This window comes from Neopsephotus bourkii, unplaced genomic scaffold, assembly GCF_033783945.1.
Source record: "Neopsephotus bourkii isolate Nb327-2 ecotype Australia unplaced genomic scaffold, CSIRO-AGI_Nbou_v1 NB_941, whole genome shotgun sequence".
NCBI classification, from domain to species: Eukaryota; Metazoa; Chordata; class Aves; order Psittaciformes; family Psittacidae; genus Neopsephotus; species Neopsephotus bourkii.
In genome coordinates this window covers 3728992-3748345 of record NW_026901435.1, presented here as the reverse complement: position 1 = coordinate 3748345, position 19354 = coordinate 3728992, and the positions used below count along the sequence as shown (strand labels likewise).

Sequence of the window (19354 nt, the reverse complement as noted above, 5' to 3'; positions counted from 1 at the left end):
AAAAGAAAACACTTCTCATAAGATCCTGGAATCCTAGCTAGACCCATCTGCTAAATGACTGAATTCTGCAGCTTATGACATGTAAGCCAAATAAAACTGCTAAACTGCTGAAATAGGTTGGATTATGGGATTGTGTCGAATGCAACAACGTGTATTTGCACATTTACTTAAAAATGCTCTCTAAAACGTTCCACGAAGCAGCATTTTTCTCTCTTGAAGGATTCCCAGCCAGTAGCATCAGAGCATTCTGTCTGTATCCTGAGTATTCAAAGGAAAACCATTCCTTAATCTTCTAAGAACAGTTTCAAAACCCCATGTGTACACACACAAAAAAAAAATCACAATTGGAAAACTTGAATGCTGTCTGCCTGGCAGGAAGGAAGCCATTTTCAATAACTAAAAGCAACATTTACAATAGCAGTCTGAAGGCTAATATGGAACTCACATGTAGATGTCAAAACAAGTTAGGCCCATACAATTCTGTAGGGCAAAACATGCAAATGCATTCCATCAGCCTTGGAAAATATGTCAACATCCCAGGGAACCCAAATGACAAACATCTTGTACTCCCTGAAAGAGTTCCACAGTGTGTAAACATGAGGCAATCAAATGAAGTAGCTGGAATCTCAAGCATTTCTTCAGCTTTATTCACATGTAAATTATTAACTAAGGATTTGGGTGCTTTCATGTTACTAATTTCAAGCCTAAATCACTCAAACACACTTTGAAAAGAGCTCTATCTTGCTTTAAATTTCTTAGCCTTCCTTACAGCATACTAACGTGCTGAGCATATGGACGCTAATGCCTGCTTCACACGCAGCTGCAGCTGCAAAAGCACTTTGTGTTTGCTAAGTGAAATGGCACAAAGGTGGCTCTTCAGCAAGCCTTTGGCAAGAGTGACAGGGTAAGCAAGCAGAGGACACTTTCTGGTACGTGTTTGTAGTGTCTGTGGCAGAGAACCCACACGACCGTATGCCTCTTGGTCATTTCTTCCAAGAACCGAGCCCTAAACCATTCCCTCCAGCCCTGTTTGTGTGTAGGCTGCTGTCTTCTGGCTGATACAGGAATGTGGCTCCAACCAGAAACCAAGTCGTGTGCAGCCGGCACAGAGACGCAGCCCAGCGGGATGCAGAGCGATGCTGGCTGGCTCTGAGCTGGCAGTACATGGTGCTGGAACAGCACAGGGGGCCAGAGCAAGGTTAGCAAATACATTAACGGGCACAAGATAAATACACGCAGCCGCTAAGCTGGTTATGTCAATAGTTAGCACTTGCTGCAGACACTGGCAGGTATGTCAAGCTGAGAGCTCGCAGTAAGGTTGGACAGTGCCATTGATGGAAGCAATCTGAGTGTACAGCACATTTAGCATGTTTTTTAATAGTTCATAACAGATCCTGCTTAGTGCACTTTATTGCTACACACAAAAAAAGTTCTTTCATACACAAATTCACTTTTGGGATTCTAATAACAAAGGTTCAGTACTTGTTCCCATCAGATTAGGGACTAGCTTGCACTGGGTAGAAATGGTTCGGTTCAGTGGCTGACACAGATAACCAGTGCAATTTGAGATGCCCTGGTCTACTCAAGCTACAGGGCCTGGTAGCTCAGGAGACATGCAACCTCTGATAAAGCAGCTGGAAGTTAGACAGTCTTTGACAGCACTTAAAATGACACTAAACAAGTGTGTTTAGGCAACTGAATCCTGAAAGTGTAGGACTTGAGATCCATCCAGTCAATGCCCTCAGTGGAGCCCAGTGGGCAATCCAGCTCACACTGAAGCAAGCAGGTCTCAGCTGAGCCAGCACACAGGGCTCAGTGCTTACAAGGGGACTGATGACTAGGGACTGACTCAGTTTCCTGCACTGAGGCATCTTGTGCCATATGAGGTATCATGTCAGCATCCACTGCAGAAAGGTACAGGTCCATGTAATATCTAACAGCCTCATGCACATGTCTCAGCTGCCATAGGGCATGCAGATAGCACCATGCACCTCTGTACCAGCAAGTGAGCTGAGCCCTGGATTGTTAGTAACTCCAACAAAAGCTTAGAGCAGATGTGGGACACCTACAACAAACTAAATTTAGATGCTGCTCTCAAACTAAACACTGCCGAAATGAAAGTAGTGGCTGTGTTAGCCTGTGCCCAGTTAGCTCTGGCACCCAACAGCCTTTCAGCCATGCCTTCCTGCTTCGATCACAGGACACTCTGCATGGTTGGTGCTCTGCCACTACGCTGGCTCTGCTGCAGCTGGGATTCCCTCTGTTCCCTCCAGATTTGCATGCCATGGGATTCACTATTTACCCTGGCAGGATAAATAACTGGTGCTGGATGTCAGGCTTGCAGGAAGTGGTGTGCCCAGAGTTGAATTGATTACAGGACTGACACCCGTCCTGGTAGTCAAAGATCCAAAATCCTACAGCCAAAGATAAGGTCTAAATCAAAAACCAGGATACAGACACCACAAGGTGGGGTTCCCCCCCCCCACCCCCCAAATATTTGGTTTTATTCTGTGGGGGTTTTACTGTAACTATATGAACTGTCCTGGGAACAAGGACTTGGGCTAATGTGCTCAGGCAAGACTAACAACCAGGCTGCAGTTTCAGGCTTATTTTGGTCTGCATATCCTCTGGTCTCATAGTCTTTAATTTTTGGTTATGCTGTGGTCCATCTGTAATAAACAAAATAAAATCATCTGCTTGGTCTGCTAGGGTAGTCCAGGTATCTTCCTGGGAGTGGGTTTGACTCTACCAAACTAAGGAGGACCAAACCACATTTTTTCCACTTCTGTGGTAATTACCCAAATTCATAGGCTACCATACAGAAGGAAGTTACCAGCAAAGGGTTGTGTTTGTTTTTTTCCTAGCACCTTTTAATCCATGGGATTCATGGGATTCAAAAATCATGATGGTCTGTCACAAAACCACAGTCTGGTTTTGTGCAGGGAGACAGCACAGTTCAGTCTGAACCTTCAGAAGTACCATGTGGGCACCTTAGAATTAATTTCACTTGCAGTACTGAAAGTGACTTTATAAATTCAGATTGGAAGAAGAGTTAAATGTTTTCAAATATGAAAACAGTGACTGCAAATCTGTTATAGCAACAGATGAGGGCAAGGAATTTCAGAATTATATTCCCCTGTGTAGCTTGGCACTGCATTAGGACATTGTACAAAGCATCACGGATGAGGAGAGTTAAGGAAAAAATAAAACCAATGAGCTAACAAAGCAGCTGTGGATCAGATTGCTTTTTTTCAGTTTATGAACTTAACTCTCAAAATTATATCAATGTAGGTTTCTTCTAAGAAAGAAGGGTTCTAAAGTGTCCTGTGTTCTAAGGTGTCCTGAGTGAGCACTGCATGGTTCTGAGTTACCACCTGGCTTAAACCACAACATAAGATTACTGAGTAAATGATCACAGTTTGTTTCTTCTGACTAGGGATACTGAAATGTGTTTGCAAAGTAGTCATTTGCAAAACAGATGGTGAATATACAACTTCTGTTTTTTTCAGGGGGTTAGGAAGGACAAGGCATATTAAGACTTGTTCAAAGTTCCTTGCTCATCTAACTAGGGATCTTGAAAAACAAAGGGAAGCATAAGATAAAGTAAATCTTATGGTTGAAGTATTTCCTTACATTCCAAATCAGGGAGAATGAAGTGAAGAAAGAAGCCACTTTTTAGCCAGATGAAAACAAAACAGGAAAGTTTTATCTGCCACGGTTCAGTGCATCATCACAGTAGAGATAGACATCTAGTAAAAAAGAATGAGGAACTCAAAAAAAGAAGTTTTCCAAGCTTCTGAGAGACAAAGGAGTTTGTCAATGAACTAATTCAAGACTTAAAAAAATGAACAGTTGCCTCTAATATATAGGAAAACACTGTAAAGTATCTACAATACATTATATATGCGGGGACAGAGAGTGCCTGTGCAATCCCAAATAGATCCGTATGACGAATGCAAGTTTTCTTAAATCAGAGGGCTTTAATGGGAACGGTAGCCTCTCTCCAAAAGTGTGGAAATATGTCTTAAATACACTTCGACATTTCAGCTTTGAAAGAAATGGCTGAAGAGGAGTGTTGTAAGGGTCTGCAGACTCCTGAGCGGCATGGGCAAATGAACAGGGGATGACTATTCAATGTTCGTTAAGATACAAGAAAGAGGCTGTAACCAACGAAGGTATTACATAGAAGGTATCAAACAAAAGAGCGTTTTTCCCAGAGCCATCAGCTGAATTCACTGCCCCCTGGTGCTCTGGAAACAACAGTATAAATGAGTTCAAAAAGCAATTAGAAGAATAAACAGAAGAAAATGCCGCCACAGTCTATTAAAACACAAAGATGTGGCTACAGGCCCTGGTTCAGAAAGAAATACCCACGTATTGCCAAAAACTGGGAACAGACACCGAGGGAAACATTACTGTGTGTTTACCCACTTAAAATAACCTTCCTCTAAGCATCTGTTGCAGGCACTGTCTAGCTAAATAATCTTTTGGACTAATACAATACTGCTGGTTTTCTGTTTTGATTAAATTCTTCTTTCCCAGGGTATTTTCAATTAAAGCAATGCAAAGCAATGTCCTGTAATAAACCTGGGGGGAGGACTATTTTAGTATGAAAAAGAAGCCAAGGTACCACCACAGAGGCACAGAGAGAATACAGCAAAAAATATTCATTCAGAGGAAGCACTATTGTAATACAGCACTTACAGAAGCTGAGAATTTCAGAGGAACAGAAACAGCCCTACTATTCAGTGGTGGAAAGAGGCTTAGAGCTGTAAGCAATGAGACCATGTCTGCCTATTTATTCCTTTGGAGTTCAGTATTACAGCACTTACTAATTTAATTATAACTAGAATGGGTTTATAGCAAAGAAATACCAGTCTGCATGATCAGACTCTAAAGGCTTGCCAGCTGGGCCAGAGATCATTATGAGTATTTTCAGAAGTCAGCAATTGCAGTCACCAAAAATAAAAGTACAGTTTCCTGCTCTGTCATCTCCATAGCTCTTTGTCCCTCTCTGTCTCTCACTTGCAATTTTACAGGATCAATTTTACAGGATTGCCATTATGGAAATAACTTTAAGGGAACTTTGAAGGGATTTCCTTTGAAAGTTGCCCCTTTGGGAGGTAATGCCAAAAGTATAACACTAGTGATAATGCACTGTCCAACACTGGTACAAAAATATATGAATTGGGCGAATTCTGATTTTACAGTTGAGCTCATATCTGAAACAAATATAAGGAAGTCAAGAGTTTCTCCTCAACCCCCCCCTTTTTTTTCCTGCTGGGGTTTCAAACCCAACCTATGGTTGCCCTTCTCCTTACCATGAAGACTGTATCACAAGACTATGCTGCTTACCACTGATTGTGTTCCTCGGGTTGAAGATGTTGTAATAGGCGTTATAGTGATAGTACTTGTCACCTTGCTTGCTGCAGGTCGCGAGGACACATTGTTCCGGGGGGATCGAAGAACGGTACCAGTCACAACTTCTTTCTCTGCTGCTATGTTCATCGGTCTGACTGTTATCACAGGACTCACACCATCAGGTGCAGCACTGGGAGAGCGTTTAAACTGAGAACCTAAGTGAATGTGGATTTTATTGTCTTCTGTTGTAATAATGTTGGCGTTGGCATTGTACTTGCGGATTGGAGTTGGGACGGTTTGTTTTTCTGGTGTGACTTTGAAGACAGCCCTCCCCATGGTCATATCTTGTGGCTGCGGAGAGACAGAGATTTCTGCTGGTGCTGCGGATGTTGATACTGTCATAATCTGAATTGGTGATGTGGGTCTGTCAGCAAACGGTGCTCTTCCTCCCTCTGGGGACTTTTCCCTGGTGAATGTTGTTATAGTGACTGGAGACATAGAACGGCCCAGTGGACTTTCACTGCCTTTTCCTTTTTGTGGCATAACATTTGGAGAGGGAATGATGGTTATTCGTGGCTTCTGATTTCCCAAAGTAGGAATGACAGTGGTACTTGAAAAAAATTCCTCTGAGGTTGGACTGGTTATTTCCAAAGTAGCCGTGCTGTTCTCATGGTCTGGTGTCACCCGAATATGAAGAGGTTGGCCCTGCTTTGGTGAAAGGACAACCTCCCCAGGATGCACTTGACCGTGAGTTCGGGCCCCTTTATCAGGGGTGGCCTGAGCCCCAGTTTCCCTCTTTCTCATCCATGGTATCCAAGATTTCCTCATTGCAAGTTCATTTGCTGCTGGAGGATATCTCTCGAGCACTGAAGAACGCTCCATGGGTTTTTTCAGACCTACCTGCCGCAGGTTGCTCATGATGTGGTTCTCCTCCTGGAAGGATTTCCTTATAAACACTGCTGGAGTTTCTTCTTCTGCTGCTTCACTGCTTACAGTATCTGTTTGCACACCAGTGGACGTCACAGGGACATCAACCATTCTTCGCCCATTTATGCTGGGCCTCAGAGCACGGCTATAACGCTTAGAAAGCTCCAGCTCTCTTGTTAGGTTCAGAACTTCCTGACCCATGCTCTTGTTTTTATTTTCTTCTTCCATAAACCTTTGCTGCAGAACTGAATAATCGACTTGGAGCTGAGAAAGCTGGTCTTCTTTGTTCATCAGCTCATGGATTTTTTCCTTAAGAGCTTGAACTTCTGCTTTCAAATCTCTGCTTTTGGCCTCTTCCAGACGAAACCTGTGCCTCAGCTCTGCCTCTTGGCTCACTGCTTCACCTTTTTCTATTGCTTTGGTTTTAGCAATCTGAAGTTTCATCTCTTCCAGCTGTTGAGAAAGAAAGTTAGCTTTATCCTGCTCAGTCCTAAACTTCTGCTCTAGCTGATCATACTCATCTTCTGTCTTCATCAAATCTCCTTCAACCACTTCCAATTGTTTGAGACGGTTTTTCAGTCTTTCAATTTCAATGGTAAGTTCTTTAATCTTGTTGTCCTCATGACAACCATGCTCTGGTCCTTTCCTGGTTCGACCTCTTGTAATTTCTCTTTCTACTTCCTCCATTCCATCAACTCTTTTCTTTAACAGGTCAACCCTACAGCTTAGTTCAGAGGATTTTTCTTCTTCGCCTCTCAGTCTGCTAATTACCTCATCCCTTTCCTTTGTCAAGCTAGACACTTTTTCCTCCATTTCAGATTTCAGTTTCAAAAACTTTTTACTTTCTTCTATCAGTTTCTCTGTTACATCCATAACTTTCCCTTGCTCAACTTTAAAATTCTTGGTTAGAACCTCAACCTTTTTTTCCTCCTGTTTTATTTTTTCCATCATATTTTTTCGTTCATCAACCAACATTACAGTAAATGACTTCAGCTTTGTGAGGTCATCTTTTAAGCTTATTTCAGCCTTTTCCAACTTGCTTTCTGATGCCTCAAGGTCTTTAACTCGAGTCTTCACCACTTCCAATTCATTTATCAAATCCTTAGTCAAATTCTTTTCTTTCTCCAAGTTTAAGTGTAGCTGGGTGCATTCAAACTTGCTTTTACTGAAAGCCTCTTCCAGCTTCTCTAGTTCTGACATTCTTTTCTGCAATTTTTCCACTTCAAGTTTCAGTTCTTTGCTATGGTGCTCTTCCTCTTGCAGTTTGTTTTTCAGCTCTTTACATTGGGATTCCGTTTTTGTGATCTCTTCATCTTTCCCTTCCATTTCAAGCACGCGCTTGCGGAGGTTTTCCACTTCTGCCATTAAGCTAGAGTTCCCACATTCCCCTTTCGCTATTTTATCTCTTAGTTCTTGAAGTTCCTCCTCAGCTTTTTGAAGATTTTTGTTAGTTTCTTCTAGCTCCTCTATTCTGCGAGTCAACCCCACTAGCTTAAGCCTTAGCTGTCTATTATGTGACTCTTGATAAGCCAGTTTAGCAGTCATCTCCTCATGTTCTTGAGAAAATGATGAAGTTTTGTGTTCAAGTTCCGCCTCTAACTTCATCAGTTTTTGTCCATCTTCTTTTGTTTTTGCGCTAATAGTTTTAAGCTTTTCTTCTTCTTCCTTTAGTTTTTGGGTTAAGTCTTGTATTTTCTGGCTTTGTTGACCAAGTTGTTCAATATGCATTTGTCTTTCATCCACCAGCATGAGTGCAAATGATTTCAGCTTGACTAGTTCTTCCCTTAGTTTATTGAGTCTCTTTGTATATTCCTTCTCCTTCCGGGCTTGATAGATCTTCTCTTGCTCAAGAAGTTTCTTCAACCTGAAACAGAAGAGAAACAAAAATATATATAGATATGTATAGGTGTATTTTTCCATTTTTTAAATCACATTCATTTTCTTTTTTTCCCCATTAATAATGTAGCAGTCTTTCAAGAAATAACTACCTGCTACATCTACTTTCCCAAACCAAGTATTTTAAATTACAAAAGTTAACTGAAAACTATATAAAATCATCTAGAAATCTGAAAAGCAGTGATATTTTATACATTGCTATAAAACAAATACATTAGATTTCAATTCCTTTGCATTTATTTCTGTTAGGATGATGTTGGTAAAGGTTTGTCACATCCTAACAGGACAGGTGTATCTACTTACTAATCCCTTTTATACCAAATCTGTTTTACAAGGTGGATTTCTCCTCATGTCTTGCATACACAAAAATCATGTAAAATAAGACAGAAAATGAAAACTAATTGCTATATACAGTCATAAACAAATGGATCAAGCCTGGTTATAAATAAACCAGCAGGACAGAAGATTACATTAGCACACAACTAATAACCATCTGGACATCACAGGCATAAGAAATTAGCAGGAAGACAAATTCACCAGCACAGTGACTATTATGTTAAAAGGTTTCTTCTCCCAGCCACATTTCCATTTACAATAGTCGATTCTGTGGACTGCAGGGATCAGACTAATCGAACCTTTCGCTATAACTACAAGCTACTAATGTGAGAGGCTTATTGCAAGAGTACCAATACAACTTAGAAAAGACATGGGCATGCGTGCTAAATTTACTGTGCAGTGACATGTTTTTCAAACCACTGATGAAGTATCTTCAAGTCCCATATCACTTATCACGACGTGCAATGATTCAAATCCACTTGTTAACCCTATGCCTGAAGCTTTTGAACACTTTTATAAGTATTTTTATCTTAAACACTGGACTAACTGGTGATGGGTGAAGCACAGATAAACATTCCTCTCTGCTGCCCCAGCAACAAAGTGGTGCAAAGAGCTCCGAGGCACAAAGCTGTACACAAAGGATGTCTCCCGGAACCCTCACCTGACCTCTAAACTCATAACAACAGCCATATTAACTTGGTTAATATGCAACTGTTAATGTTCTACTCCTTGCTCCTGGGGAACAGAGTGAACAGGAACTGGAAAGAAAAGCTGTAAGAAAAGAGAAGGAAGTCAGAAAGCAGAACACAGGATGCAGTAGGTAGGGAAGGAGAAGGCTGAAGAATGCATTTGAAAACAAGAGTCGGGTAGGATGTGGCAGTAAGAGAATAGTAGGAACCAGCAGGAGAGAGAAAAACAAACAACACTTATAGCCAACCTTGCTGGGTCACAGGTTATTCTCAAAAAAACCTCTATAGCTTTGGCAGCTCTTTGGAAAGCACTGAAAGGGCGTGCTGGGGATGTCTCATTATGGGTCAAGCTAGAGTGTCAAAAGGTAAAAAAAGACCCGCTGCCACTCACAGAGCATGCACTTTTCACACTGACGAAGGACCTTTATTAGCATGCAATATGTTCCCTGGCTGCTCTGTCACACAAGAGCTTCTGCCAAGAACTCTCCCTTAAGTCCCCCAGGCTTCATTTTTACAGAAATAGTATGCACCCTTCCACAAAATATTATGTACCACAACAGAATAATGTGCCCTAACTGGTGGTGCTCTAAATGACTCATCTTGCAAAGTCATGAACATATATATATATATGCAAGAATATGAGATCTTCAAAACAGAGAATGTTTCCAGCCTCCCTTGTCCCACAGGAAACTTTTAAGGTGACCCCTATAAATTAAAAACAAAACCCAAAAAACAACAAACAATAAACCCGAAGACAGCATTTTGTTTTCTTTTTACCACTTTTGCCACTTGACAGCCTATCTAGGGATGCTCTGAAAACTGCCTATGATTTTGAATTCTTAGGCTGTTCATAAAGGACATATGTGATTTTCACCCAGCGGCTGCTACAGGTGGTACGTGCCAGTCAGGCTGCTAAGCAGAGTGAGAAATAATTCCCTGGTCATGCATTCCCCCATGATTTACCTGAGAGTCTACTGGTAAATACTGCCAAGAAAAATACTGAAAAAAAAACCCCAAATATCTGTTAAACTAAGACAAAGAAATGCCAGGGATGAGACTGAGCAAGAGAAGAGAGCATGGCAGCACTTTTGTTGCCTTGTCTTACCTAGCAGGAGAGCTAGCTAGGTAAGGGGAAGGAATAACTAGGTAAGTTATTTCCCAGAGAGGCCAGGGGAATAACTGGCCTGGTCTCTCTGGGAAAAGCAAAAAATAAAGCACTGCGACTGTGCCTATACAAGGAGGTGAATTTGCTAACGTGTCCGTGCCAAACAAGGCAGGAAGCACCTTGCAGCATTTTATCCTGCCTCAGCTTTCACATGGTGAAACTAGACTGTCCTAGATTCGACAAGTGAACTTTCACAGGAGATACTTGGCAATATTTCTGTTTGCCATGTCTGGGAAAAACCGCTGCTAAAATCTGGTTCTGTGAGGGACAGATAGGAAAGCAGCATTCAAATCTGTGCAGATGCCAAAGTAATAAACAAAATGTACACCTTTTTGGTGTTACTTTTAAACAATACATTAAAGCTGAGTTTAAGCTTGCCCATGCTTTTCCATCTTTGTACAACTCTCATACCTCAGTGGTTAAACTGGAATTTCAGGGACTGTAGGGTGATGTCCCCTCTTGATGCTCACAACTGATTTATTGTCAGGCTTCTCATCTGACTGCTGCTGCTGCTAATGTCTGGTAAGTCTCGCAGACCTGCACAGGCTCCAATGCAGTACAAAAAGCACCTCAGACTCACAGCACAGTGTGTTATCCAGAGCAACTGCACCCTTGGCTTGTTTGGGTTTCTTTTTTTTTTAGATATGGGAAGAAACATTCAGGCACAACTGGGTAATCTGCATTCATCAAGAAGAGTCCCAAGGGCCTGGCATATGGACCACAGCAGGAAAGCATATCTGCTTCAGTTCCCTGTGGAGAGAGGGTTGTACCGCCTCTGCTCCTGCTGAGGTCTGCGCAGCACCTCTTTTCCCCATGTGTTACTACACGTAACATGTCGAAACATGCAGCCCAATTCATTCCCTGAATACATGGTCTTCTGCTGCCGTGAGAGTCCGTGCAGTCTCTACCTCTCCTTGCTATGTGTCCTCCCCACAGGATTTGAAGAACAGGTGCCCTACAACTGTCCAGCATTCATACACGACCACACTCCCCATGGCAATATACTGGATAAAAATAATAGCAAACCCTTAGGTGTGGGTATGTGCAAACTGTTAACTGCCTCAGTCAAAACCAAACACCCCCAGATATCCTTCATGAATGGTGTGCTGGAAGCTGCCAGCAAAGAGGAAGATGGGAACGAATGGGCAGCAGCCAGACCCTCCCTGTCCTCCTTCCTTTGGGTTTGGTGCCGAACCATTTCAGTGCACAACGTCTTTCTGCTTCCCCTTCCCTTCTCTGAGTTTCAGACTGATCATCAGATGCATGACAGGAAGATGGCAGCTGCTGATCCCTACCCCTCCAGAAATGTGGCTTTATTTCTTTTATTATGGTTATGTTCCTGTGCTGACTGCCTTGCTCAAGGCTAATCGCACCTTCAGCTGTGGATGGCAATTTTGACTTAAGGCAAACCTGACCAGGACCATACTGTCCCCCCTGCCCTCAGCTACGTGCCAGCTGCCAGGAAGTCCTGTTATTGCATCAATGTATTTATAAGAGACAGTTCTGAGTTATAGCATAGACACAGTTTGTAAAACAGCACATTGGGTATGTTGGAAAGATGTAACCAACACAGGCAGGGCTTTGGTCTGCTGTGGTGAGTCCCTGAGTCCACCCTGAAGGACGTGACAAAGAACACAGATGGCTGTACCTGCTCCTTCCAATGCAAAGTGCAGAGCACTTGAAGGTCTTCTTGATGGAGTCTGTTGGTTAGCCATCAGAGTGGTTTAACAGTCCCTATAAGGCTGATCAGTTAATTGAATCAATAAAGCTACAGCTTTCACTAACTGCATGCACTGTGCTTCCCATTCTATTTCTGCATATGTCAAATTCAGCCACAGAGATGCACAGTACTATTTTCATAATGTCTCTTCTCAGACCAAAGCAAGACTTCAACATGAATTATAACTTACAGCTGGAGAATAATGCTTTTGTGCTTTGAAAGACGTTGCAATGGTTTCATACCTGGAGAGCTCCAATGGACATTACTGGATTTTAGATGGGATTTATTTTATCAGTAAATGATAAAAGCAGTAGCAGCAGCAAGACCTTAGCTAAAATCAAGCATTAGTTCTTGTCTACGTTTACAAAAGAAATTACAAATAGCGGTCAGTAGATATTTCCTTGCCTCCTAAAGGATCATAAACTTCATGATTACATTTGAAATACAATAAATGTATCAAAATAGGAACTATAAAACCACAGCTATCAGACTGATAGCTGATATGAGAAGCCATTCTCCAAAGGGGCTTACAATATTTCAAGAAAATGTGAAGGAGTTTCAGTTATCAGGGGAAAGATGCTCAGTGATTGCCAAAAACACACCTCTCTCCTCAAAAAAGCATTCACCTCAGAAAGTTTTAAGCAGTGCATGTTAAAGTGAAAAGCCCCCAACACATTTATTGAAAGATTATTATAGTGTTTGCATTGTCCTTTCCATCTGTACTTCCATCAAGCTGAGACATCATAAATACTAAGAAGACGCTTCTCATCTCTAATGCAGAAATGGGCTTTCAGCTGTGTGAGAAAACGCTGGTTAAGGCAAGCCAGAGGATGGCCTGAGAGGACATGAGCTGACCATGCAGTTTGCATATGTGTGAATATTTTGTCATCACAGTTCAGCTGTACAGGCTTGGTTTAGCTCCCTGCTTTGCAAACAGCCTAAGTCACACATGCTTCCCAAGGTGTCTCATGGTGATTAAAGCAGCACTCAAAGGAGGAGCTAACATGGAGGGCAGTCTGGAGGGAGGTGGAAAGCTATTCCCCCTGCCATCAGGACAGGGGCAGCGGGAGGAACAGCAGATAAAAGGAAGAGGATGGGAAAAAGGAAAACAGGAAGGGTGTCTGGAGAACCTTTTCACTGAGTTCATACACAGCCTGGAGGTCCACAGGGTTCCTCATTTCTGCTCTCACACAAAGCCATCACAGATCCACTGTAGCTCCTGTAGTACCTTATTTTGTCATTTAAACTCTGAAATGTGCGTTGCACTGAGATGTGACTTCTGTCCTATTCTGTGGATGGCCAGTAAGTGGGGAGTAAGAGAAGTGCCTTAAGGAGAACTTGGTTACTCTAAAGATGAGCTCACTCATAGAGGCTGCTTCCTCCCAAGGGCCCAACAGCATTTCTGCCATTCACACAGCAATCCCAAGGAAGCACTGGAAAAGCAAACGCCTACACAAGCTCATCTTTCCACTTCAGCCCTAGAGAGTTTGCTACTGCAAATGTAGTCGAGACTGGGTAACTTCCTAGTGGCAGCTAGAAAGCCGCTGCCCATTAAGTGATGTGAGAGGCTGCTTGCTAGAGCCCTGGGACAATGAAAACCAGCAAGAGGTGGTTAACTTAATAAAGGAGTTCCCTCTTCATTTTTTTCATGTTTAATGTACAACAGCTGATTTTGAAGATTATTTCTACAGCCACCGGGAAATCTTCTGCATGCCAGGGCTACTTCTGAGTGCTTCTGTGTTTGGGGCCAGGCTGAGATAGCCAGAGGCTGAATTTCACTGATTCTGAGCACTCAGTATTTCAGCTAAAATCAAAGAGAGACAAAAGGTGGTCAGGCTCTCTAGGAAGCAAAACAATCAGGGCTAACACTCAAGCTGGGCAATTCAAAATTAGGTAACACTTTCAAATCATCAGCTGTAGTCCTCCCCTCATATCCATCTTAACTGAGGGAGAAAAGATGTAAATTAGATCAGACCCCATAGCAAGAAAAAGAATAAAGCACATCTGTGTTACTTTCTCCTTTCTATCCATGAAACTTGAAAGGCAGGGAACAGAGACAAATATTTGACTGACCCTGCTACAGAACTTCCCAAGTTGCTGTTCACCCTATCACAGTGTCAACTCTGAAAACAAATGAAAACTTGTAAAAACAATCAGTTATTGGTTTTAGTAACTCTAAAGGCAAATTTTTGTGGCTCACAGCTATATAAAGTTGAAGAGTACAAACCTGCATATTCTTCACTGCTTGAATTAACTTTTGAGAAGCGCTTGTAGCGGGTTATATCAAAAGCAAATTAATATTGTTGCTACTTCAAAAACTATGTGACAGTTGCCAAATTACACTTCAAGAAATGAAATGTTTCCTTTACTTAGGAGAACACATGGCTTGTCTTCTACAACCATTTTTTCCTTGTCCTTTTGTTTCTAACTCTGATTTTGTAAAAACTAAAATCCAGTGTGCTGAAATAATTCGTGTTGAAACTGTCTTACTTCAACTGAGCAGTGTCTAAAGGCCTTATTTTGTAATAAGAACACTTAGTACATTCAGTGTCCCGCCACCTTTCCAGTACCTTGTTCATGTATTGAAAGCACCAAAGTCCTTTAAGAACAAAAGACCAAAACCCGTTCAGGCTACAAAATAGTATTGTAACTGGACAGTTTTTTTCCCAGCCCCCGATTATGATATCCACGTTAATTTCGCAGGTCAGGGGAGGGGAAGAGAGATGAGCAGAACGCATGCAAACAGCATCTGTAAGGAAAGGAAGCAGTAGCACTCAGCCGAGCGATGGAATCTGCCAAACCTGTCTCCGAGCTGCGGCTATCCTTCCCTGACCCCTGGACGCGCTGTCCGGGCGCGGCAGTCCCGCAGCACAACCCCACCGGGAGCAGCTCCCAGGCTCCAGCCAAACGCTCACCAACACCGGCTAGGGGCCTCCCGCCCCCTTAGAGCGGCTCAGCTCCAGCTGGAGCGGGAGCCGCGGCGGCGGGAGCAGGGCTGCCCCGGGCATCCCGTTCCCCCCCAAGACCTCACTCCAACCTTGTGTCCAGCACTCTCGGTTAACCGGTGCAGTGCGCATGTACGGGAGCAATTAGCACTGCTCAGATTAATAATAATAATAATAATAATAATCAACTGAGTTATCTTACCTTATAATTAGACCTTTTAAAAAAAAATCTACAAACAAGAAAATGCCCCAAACCCAATGGAAAGGGCCCGCTCCAGCTCACCCTCCGCCGTAGGGAAGGCGCCTCACGCAGCCGCCGAGTCCCCCCGCCCCGCAAGGTGACGGCTGCTCCCCGCCGCGGGGTCGGTGCCGGTCCGGGGGGGCTGTGCCGGGGTCGGGGGGGCCGTACCGTCGGCGCGGCATCGTGGGCTCCCTCCCGGGGCAGAGGGAAGGGGTGGAGCCGCCGCTGCGGCTCGGCGGGGCAGAAGGGTGGAAGGGGTTGAAGTGGCTCTGTTGCTCGGCTCTGCCAGCGCCTCGTTTTAGTGTCGTTTCCCTGGAGTTGATTATTGACAGACCCCTCCGGGTTTACAGTTTATAGGTTAACTATTAAGGAATAATACGATCGCCGAGAACGCATGTGAATTGCTGTCGCGTAGCTAAGCTAGGATGCACAAAAGCGATGCTCTCCAGCCCGAGTTGCCAGTTCGTTCCTCTGACTCAAGAGAAGTTCACATTGCTTTTCTGATGTCTTCCTGGTGTTTGAAGTGCCAGTACCGCTGTCGGTAAGCACTGCCTGATCTTAAGATCAGTTGGTGATAGCATGACTACATGAAGAAAATCCCCCATGGGTTTAATATACACGCATATTTGGTTTTGCATATTTGGTTTTGAAAATTCATGCACAGCAGCAAGGCTAACTGAAGGTCTGTGTGAGGTCTGAAAAGCACCACTCTGCTAGCTCCCTTTTTAAAGAAGTTGTAAGCCCTTTTGTTCCCAAACCAGCATAAAAGAATTTGGCAACTCCTCTTATTTGCCTAATAATTCCTTAGATTGCCCACAGTCACTTTTTCTTTACAAGGTGAATGAGAACCCACTGTACCTTTTCCCTTCCCTTTTTCTTTCTCCTTCTCCTTCATCTATTCTTTCATCTTCCCTTTCTCCCCTCTCTTTGCCTTCCCATTCACTTTCCTCTTTTCTTAAGAAGCTTTCAATACCCAAACCACTGAAAGCATATCATGTCAAATATTACACATAAGAATGGACCAGCATGTGTTTATATCTCGAGAAGGCACCTAATTTTGTGTTATTTTCCCTTATGACCCTCACCTCATTCGCCGTACAGGCTGGACAGTGCTCATTTGAAAAGCAGGAGCTTGGTGATGGATTTTATGCTCTGTATTCAAGGCCCTATTTACCACATGCTCTTAAGACTCTGCTGAGAACACAATTATTCATTTCTGGGTAGAAGATAGAAACACAAAGGGACTAGGGATTGGTTGGGACACCTGCTCTGGGGTGTACAGGATGTGGTTTTCAGGGCACTGCAGGGTGGGTGCTGCAGGTGCTCAGGTCACAGCCCCCTTTGCCTCCAGCCCAGTAGCGCATGCTTCAGACTCCTTCATGTCAGAGCCCAGATCTCTAACAAGCTTCCCAAAACAAGAATCTGTCTTAGAGTAAAAACCATTCACAATCCATGTAAATACATGACTTAACTAGTGCCATGTAGGAAATCCGCCACACAAACTCAACGGGTAGAGTCACATTTTCCAGGGAAACATATACTAGCCTTAATCATCCTCTCCCTTTTTATATTCCCCTACCTCATTTACTAAATACTTTCCAAAAGATGAAGTTAGGATCCTACAGAGAAATTGTTGCTTCCTGTGAGCAAAACTGATGCATCTCAATATGTTTCTGGTTTTCCAGTGTCAGAGGTTTCCGTACAAAACTTGTGCCTGATTGTGCAATTACAAATGATCACATGCATCGAGCAGACAAATGTTCTGCTTACTCCACTTCTTTACTTACTGTGTCCTTTGCAATCCTAGGAACTGTTCTGGTAGGGCAGAACATATTCTTTAAAGAAGAGGAAATTGCACACACAATGGCAAACACTAACACCAATATCCACTATCAAAATTTAATGGTGTGGCACTGGCACTTAGTGAGATTGCAAGAAGAGTTTAGATCCTTCAGATTGCCTGCATAAAAGTCTGCCCTCTGAGTCAACAAAATAATTGATAGCAACAGCAGGTTGTCAGCCTCAAGGCAGTTTGATACTGAAAAGGCATACAGCACTTTGCAGGCAAGGTTGGAAACTCTCTGCTGACAGACAGGTTTGAGACAACAAGCTGAGAGCAAGGCTCTGCCTCACTGGCAGTGCTGTCTCTGGTAAAACACCCCATCCCAGGGGCATCTGGTTACACACCCCATCCTGCTTGTTGCACAGCTTATCCAGTCCCGCTGCACCCACCGTTTGGTCCCAGGCTCCTCCTCATCTCTGTACTCTATTTCTAACCCCCACCTTTCTCGAGTCCACAACCCTCCTAGATGTCCCCTCATATCTGCTGTGGCTCTTTTTGTCTGTGATGCCATGCTTGGGCCATGCTGGAACTGCAAGCCACACATGGTCTCATCCCACTAGAAATTTCAGGGATGTCAAGAGAATCCTAATTCTTCTATTAGGAAAGCAACTGTGAGTTTATAGCAGTCAGCTTTGTAAAGATAAGACATGAGGAAGGGAGGGGACAATGGGTTTCCAGGCCAGAAATGATCATTGTCTTATGAAGTCCAAACACTCAGCATGATCAGTAGGCCCAGGGAGGTGATCTTCCCCCTCTATTTCACTCTTATGAGATCCCATCACAGTACTGCATCCAGCTCTCGGGCCCTCAATGTAAGAAGGATGTGGATCTGTTTGAGTGGTTCCAGAGGGGGGCCATGAAGGTGATCAGAGGACTGGAGCACCTCTCCTTGTGAAGATAGGCTGAGAGAGTTGAGCTTATTCAGCTTGGAGAAGAGAAGACCTGGGGAGACCTTATAGCAGCCTTGCAGTACCTAAAGGGGACCTACAGGAAATCTGGAGAGGGACTTCTTGCAAGCGCATGTAGTGACAGGACAAGAGGGAATGGCTTTAAACTGAAAGTGGGGAGATTTAGGTTAGACATTAGGAAAAGATTCTTCACTATGAAGGTGGTGAGACACTGGCACAGGTTGCCTACAGAAGTTGCCCCATCCCTGACAGTGTTCAAGGCCAGGCTGGACAGGGCTTTGGGCCACCTGATCTAGTAGAAGGTGTCCCTGCTTATGGAAGGTGTCCCTGCCCTTGGTAGGTGGGTTCGAACTGGATGGTCTTTAAAAGGACCCTTCCAACCCAAACCGTTGTGTGATTCTATGTCAAAGGTACTCCATGTATCATTATTTCTCAAAAGTGCCTTCACTTTTAAGTCACATCAAAGGCTGGGAAAATCTAACTTGCTCCCCAGAATTTCCTGAATCTTTCTGTTTATGCTTTCATTGTGATGAAGTATTCCAAGAAACACATTACTAAGTAAAGCAGCACTTGCAACTTTGTAAGGCCAGATAAGAAAAACACCAAGAAATAAAAGCAGGGGAGGGAACAGATAGGAATACTGAATTCCAGCTCATCTCTGAAAGTCAGAGATTGTGCTATGTATCTGTCACAGTTGTCTGCTACAGAGAAGAGTAACTGGGAAGCAAAGGATAGAATTGGTTTAACTACTTAATGATGTGCTAATACACTACACATTTATTTGATAAGTTGCTCTGTTTAATAAATCAGTAACCTCTGTACAGCAGTGGATTCTTCTTGTTGATCTTAGGGACTTCTAACAGAAGATTGCCTGATTATAAAATTCTCTGTAAAGAAGGCTCTGTAACCTTTCCAGCAGGCTGCCCTGCTCTCTGCTGGCTCTTACCTTCAGTGAAGAAACACATGTAACATTCAGAGTGAAGGCAGCGCTTGCAGCTCTTTCCAACTTCTCTAGGATGTTACAAAAAGCCCAGATACTTCTGTTTGTGCAACACAAAACTTTTCCCAATTTTGTGTTTACTTGAAAAAGTATGCTGTGCTGTTTGCCAGACTTGATTTTTCTTGTTCAAAACACCTCTAAAGCACTGCAAATCTTCCATCATTATTTTGGTGGGTTTCTTCATTTGTTAAGTCAAACTCATTTGGTAAGTCAGACCTGTCCTCTATTTTCTACTTAGCCAGCTGCATACTCTGAGCATAACAGATATTAATGCATTCAGTAGCATCTTGACAGAACATGAAAACTTTGAATACTGGGAGAGG

The 19354-nt window shown here is 43.2% G+C and overlaps 1 protein-coding gene across 7 annotated transcripts in view; it reads right to left on the bottom strand.

Annotated features, from left to right (window-relative positions):
• Positions 1 to 19354, bottom strand: part of FILIP1 (filamin A interacting protein 1) — a 124108-nt gene that overhangs the window by 9883 nt on the left and 94871 nt on the right. For 5 of the 7 annotated variants that reach the window (XM_061358405.1, XM_061358409.1, XM_061358407.1 and 2 more), the window contains one exon: positions 5356 to 8152. In XM_061358405.1, coding sequence (XP_061214389.1) covers positions 5356 to 8152 — 2797 coding nt within the window. Of the gene's footprint in view, positions 1 to 5355; positions 8153 to 14895; positions 15108 to 15241; positions 15474 to 19354 lie in introns of those variants that run through there. The other 2 variants (XM_061358411.1, XM_061358412.1) reach the window with 2 other exon arrangements.